The sequence below is a fragment of the Echinops telfairi genome, unplaced genomic scaffold (assembly GCF_000313985.2).
Source record: "Echinops telfairi isolate 266 unplaced genomic scaffold, ASM31398v2 ScPeMD7_5592;HRSCAF=6446, whole genome shotgun sequence".
In the NCBI taxonomy this organism is placed as follows: Eukaryota; Metazoa; Chordata; class Mammalia; order Afrosoricida; family Tenrecidae; genus Echinops; species Echinops telfairi.
Window position 1 is genome coordinate 10,946,401 of NW_022109491.1, and position 5,025 is coordinate 10,951,425.

Here is a 5,025-nt window from a genome sequence, read left to right on the forward strand (position 1 = left end):
ATGGACAGGCCACTCTCAAGGGTCCTGGCTGCTCTCAGGACATTTCTGACATGCTACTACATGATTTACCCATCCCCTTCTCCCATCGCAGACGTGGCAAAGGAGCCCTGCGTGGTGGATTCACGTTGAGCTACTAACCACGGAGTCAGAGGTTTGAACCCACCAGCCGCTCCACAGGAGACAGATAAGGCTTTCTACTCCCACAGAGAGTTATGGACTTGAAAACCCCACAGGAGCCAGTTGTTCTACCCTGTCCCAGAGAGTGGCTGTGAGTTGGCATTGACTGGATGGCAGTGATGGATGGCAAAACAAGCAGCTACAAAGCTTGCCTGGGGTCACCAGGCTGGGAAAGGGACTTGTGCCCAGGTAGTCTACTTCTGGTGCCACTACTGCAGACCCTGGGTCTAGCCTGGCTCTGCCATGCTTCCTGTGACCTGGGAGGTCCTCCCACCCTGCACCTCCCTTTGCCCATCTGGTCATGCATTCCCTGCCTTGAAGACCCCTTGGTGGATGCAAGCTGCTCAGGCTCTGACAGCGGAGCAGCAGGCAGCTAGCTGACTGGGTTTTAAATCCCGAACTGCCAACTGCAGGGCCTGGGGCAGACTTCTTCCCCTCTTGGGGCCTCAGGAGCCTTGTCCTGCTGCTCCAGGATTCTGAGGATACTGGTGGGCCCAGCAGGGCCTCATCCACTCACCTGGGAGCTGAGCAGCTTGAGGTACTGGGTGTTCATGGTTTGGTAGATGCGGCGGTACTGCAGGTTCACAAAAAAGCTGCCAGGGAGTAGAAGACCAGGGAAGGGGAGAAAGTCAACCGATGGGACCTCTTCCGCCTGGGGGACAGGCAGCTGGCTACCACAGGCCCCTGGCCCATCCCTTTTTTGGGATGGAGGCGCTGAGGTTCCGTAATCCTCAACCTTCCCTCATTGAGCAACTTCGAGGGATAACTTGGTTGTTGTCACAGGAATTGGGGGAGCAACTGGCGTTTGGCATTTCTTGCCTGGAGTCAGCGAGTTTCGAGTCCCAGCCAAGTAATGTGTGGGGACTGATCAGTCAGCAGCCCCCGTTAGCCCCTAGCTCAAAGGGGATCTGGGCACCTAGGAATGGCCTAGGGTGGGACTCGAGGGGTGGGGGTGGGGGGATTTGGGACAGTAGCTACCTACCACGTTGACAGAGGGCATCTATATTGTAATCACTAATTTGGCCATTTTTTAACAACTTGGCTGAAAGACAACCAATCAGAGGCCTGGGATGCTCCACGCCCTGGGCCCCTTGAGCAGCACTAGGCAGAGGTGCCCCACCTTCCGCCCTGCCCGGCGGTCCCCCAGTCTCACTTGCACACGTCCCACTCCGGCAGCTGCGCGGGGATGTGCAGGGCCTTCCGCACGCCGAGGTTGTTGAGGTAGGTGGACATGGCTGTGCTGTTGGTGCATGGGGGATCCAAGCGCGTCTTACCCCCAGAACGCAGCAGGGTCTGGGGGCACAGAGCAGCCAGTCAGCCTTCGAAAGCCCCCTGCCCCTCGCTGGTGCGAGGAGGAAGGCCACCCCCACCCCTCCCAACTACCACCACACACACCTGATACCAAGCCTGCTTGAGGGGCAGGCGAGTGAAGATGTTACCCAGGTCATGGATCACAACGGTGTTCTTCTCCTTCCTGTAGGGGGAGATGGGGGCATGGGTGCCTGAGACCCTGGGGTGGGGTCAGGGGGCAAGGGGCACACGGCAGGGCCTACCTGATGTGGCCGGGGACCCCGCCAGCACAGGGGGCGTAGAGGTTGTAGATGTTGAGGCCAGAACTCCCCACGATGTGTGACACTTCATTAAGCTGCAAGGACACAGGCAGCCACTGCTTTCCTGACTCTCCACCACTGGCCAATTTGTCCCCAGGGTTCCACTCACGGCCGCTCTGACTTCATCTCCCACCACCCGCTTCCTCACTTTCGTCACAGGTAGGGAGACCGGAGGCTCAATGCAGGGGCTCTCCCACCCGGAAGTTCAGGCCCCAGCTGCCCTTCACTTCAGGGCACTGGGACTCGAAGCAAAGGGACTTCCACGGTCCCAGCCTCGGTTTCCTCAGCTGGGGCACTGGCTAGGGCGGTGCTCCTTGCAGCAGGAGCCTGAGATGATGCCTGGGCCACACAGTGGGCATCTACGCAGCACCTGGCACGTGGTGGGAGCCCCGGTGGTGTCGTCACAAGTTGGGCTGCAATCCAAAAGGCCAGCAGTTTGAAAAACACCAGCCGCTCCATGGGAGAAAAACTGGGCCGCCAAGAGTGACAGTGTCGGAAACTCACAGGGGCAGTTCTACCCTGTCCTATAGGGCCACTATGGGTCAGCATGACTCAATGGCAGTGTTTTTGGCACTTGGTAGCAGGTCCCTGAGAAATGGGAAGTCCTTCCCCCCAATAGGGGCTATCGGACTTATAACAACCAGTGCGGCTGGTGGGGACCCAGCGCATATCGAGAGCCCCAGAGAGCACAGGATGGCTGAGGTGCCGGACAGGCAAGCAATGGAGGATGGGGCCAGGGAGTGCACCCTGGGAGGAATTGGGTCCCATGGCCAGGGTGAGGTGGCAGGGTAGACGCAGCAGCTCACGTGTTCCACGCAATCCGGGTCTTTGTTGTCATAGAAGTTACACTTGCCTTCGGAGCAGCAGTGGGTCTGGAGGGATGACCACAGCCTGTTAGGGACCAGAATGAAAGTGTTTAGACCCTGTGGGCAGAAAATGTGACACTGCAGCTCCTCCCTCCAATCCCCATCAAGGCTGGTCCCAGGGCACTGGGACTCCATCACGGGGCGGTATAGGAGCCGCCAAACCCAGCTCCCTCAGCCACGCAGCCAGCTCTCCTTCCAAACCCCAAAGCGAACCCACTGCCGTCAAGGAAACACAAACTCCGGGATATTACAGGCTGCAGGATAACTGCCTTCCGGGGTTTCCCAGGCTGTAAATCTTTACAGAATCCACTGCCACATCTTACTCCCGCCCCAGCCTTCCTTAGTCACTTCAGAGCCTGCTCTCTTTCCATTGACCTCTGGGCTCCAAGCACTTCTAACAGAACCATCCCAGCCCAAGTCCTGCTCTTAAACCAGGCCGGGCAAGGTCCTGGGACTTCACGCCTGAGAGCGTATGACAGGGCCCGCCCTGAGATTGCCCAACAGCCCCTGTCCCATACCTGTTCCCCAGGAGACCATGGTAGTAGGCAAAGTAGACCAGGGAGTTGTCATTCTGCTCATAGGAGGAGAGCCCATTGCCCACGGCCAGCCCCTGTGAAACAGCCAAGGTTGTTCAGCTCAACTGGAGGAGGAGGGAGGGGAGCCTCCCTTGACCTCCACCCAGTCCTCAGCAATCAGGAGGTTGAAACCCGGAGTGGTTTGTAGGGGTGAGTGAAGTCCCTCACAGGTAAGAGCGAGCTTCCTGTGGAGGGAGGCACTCAAGCAGACAAGGTCAGTTAATAGTAGGGGTGCCACAAAGGAGACTGGGTTGGATGGGAGAAGGGCTTGGCCCTTTCTGACTTAGCCAGTTGACCGCCCTCCTCCACTGGTGACGCACCTGCAGGTTCATGCTGGGGTCCTGCATGACCAGCACTGCCAGGCTGGGGATGTAGACGCCAGCATAGCTCTCCCCCGTCAGGAAAAGCTCATTGTTTTTGTACTCCGGGAAGAGGCAGAAGAAATCCTTCAGGGCCTCGTAATTGCTCTGGGCCACCTGGGACAGGAAAGATAGAGGGAATCAGGCGATTGGCATTTGAGCTGGAAAGATCCTTCGAGATAATGGGACCAACCCACTTGCTTTGTGTAAGAGGAAGTGATTTGGCCCACACCACGGGGCTTGTGACAGGACCAAAAATGGACTTGGCGGCCTAGCTTTCTGCCCACATTGTGCACCCTTGGAGAGCGCTCTGAAGGCCGGGGCAGGTGGTGGGGCCCAGACTCACCTCGGTGTCGTTGGTCACGTAATGCTTGTCATCTGAGTAGGAGAAGCCCACCCCAGCTGGGGACTCCAGGTACAGCATGTTGGCAACCTAGAGGGGTGGCGAAAACCACGGGAGATGGCCCTGACCTATCCAGAACCCCAGCCACCCCTTCCCCACCCGACCGCCAGCGCTAGCTGTACCAGATTCCAAGAATAGGGGTTGTACTCCAGGGTGGTGCCATCCGGCTGGATCTAGGAAGGAAAGGGTGGGCAAAGTCCCAAGAGTGATTGAGAGCAGGTGGGCATTTGATATGGGGGCAGGAAGCCCTAGTGGTCAACCTGTATGGGTGGGTGGGGGCGGTGTAAACAGGCTCAGGAAGAGGGGGGATCACAAGGCCCTTTGGCCCCTTTTCCGAGTTCCTGGGGGAGGGAGCGGCTCTCCACTCACCAGGAAGGGGCCATGTTCTGTGAGCAGCCCATCAAGGGAGCTGCAGCCCGGTCCCCCATTGAGCCATAGCACCACTGGGCTGTTCTCAGGGTCCTTCTGGGCCTCCACAAACCTGGGAAAGGGGTCAGGCCAGGGTCACTGCAAGTCGCAGGGCCCCCTGAAGCTCTCCCCGACGCCACTCGTCGTCTCCCTTGGTGGGACACTTCAGGGCCCCTCGCCCCCAGCCCACCCAGGGAGGCAGGGCTGCCCACCAGTAGTGCAGATGCTTGCTGCCAGAGCCGCGGAGGTAGCCGGAGTACTGGCGGAAGCTCGGCTGCTTGGCCAGCCCGGGGAGGCTGGCGATCTTGTCCTGCGAGGGAGCTGCGTGGTTTCTGGGCGCCCAGGTCAGCAGCAACAGCAGCAGGGGCGACAGCGCAGCTCTGACCATCTGCGGAAAAAGGGCGCGGCACCTTCAGTTTCCGCGCTCCGTCGCTCCGCGGTGCCAGCCGGCAGCGCTCGGGCAGCGGACGCCTCCGGCCCAGCCCGTTTCCCACCCGCTGAGCTGCCGGACACCGCGACCCGGGGAGTCTTGCCAGCCGCCGGGCACCCCCTCACCTCTCCACCTCTGCTTCCTCGCGTCTCTGATGTCCAGGAGGCGCTCGGCGACTGGAAGTCATGTGTACTCCG

General features: G+C 59.6%; 1 protein-coding gene across 2 annotated transcripts in view; it reads right to left on the minus strand.

The window, feature by feature from the left end:
* The window catches only part of CTSA (cathepsin A), a 6,889-nt gene extending 1,870 nt beyond the window's left edge, over nucleotides 1-5,019 (minus strand). Inside the window, exons 1-12 of one of the 2 annotated variants that reach the window (XM_045295145.1) lie at nucleotides 4,954-5,019; nucleotides 4,611-4,786; nucleotides 4,360-4,471; nucleotides 4,113-4,163; nucleotides 3,934-4,020; nucleotides 3,549-3,704; nucleotides 3,172-3,263; nucleotides 2,594-2,678; nucleotides 1,731-1,822; nucleotides 1,573-1,651; nucleotides 1,331-1,470; nucleotides 695-770 (exon numbers count right to left, since the gene is read on the minus strand). In XM_045295145.1, coding sequence (XP_045151080.1) covers nucleotides 695-770; nucleotides 1,331-1,470; nucleotides 1,573-1,651; nucleotides 1,731-1,822; nucleotides 2,594-2,678; nucleotides 3,172-3,263; nucleotides 3,549-3,704; nucleotides 3,934-4,020; nucleotides 4,113-4,163; nucleotides 4,360-4,471; nucleotides 4,611-4,786 — 1,146 coding nt within the window. In that variant the 5' untranslated portion in view covers nucleotides 4,954-5,019. The remainder of the gene's footprint in view (nucleotides 1-694; nucleotides 771-1,330; nucleotides 1,471-1,572; nucleotides 1,652-1,730; nucleotides 1,823-2,593; nucleotides 2,679-3,171; nucleotides 3,264-3,548; nucleotides 3,705-3,933; nucleotides 4,021-4,112; nucleotides 4,164-4,359; nucleotides 4,472-4,610; nucleotides 4,787-4,953) is intronic. The other variant, XM_004698024.2, reaches the window with a different exon arrangement.
* Nucleotides 5,020-5,025: the final 6 nt, after the last annotated feature.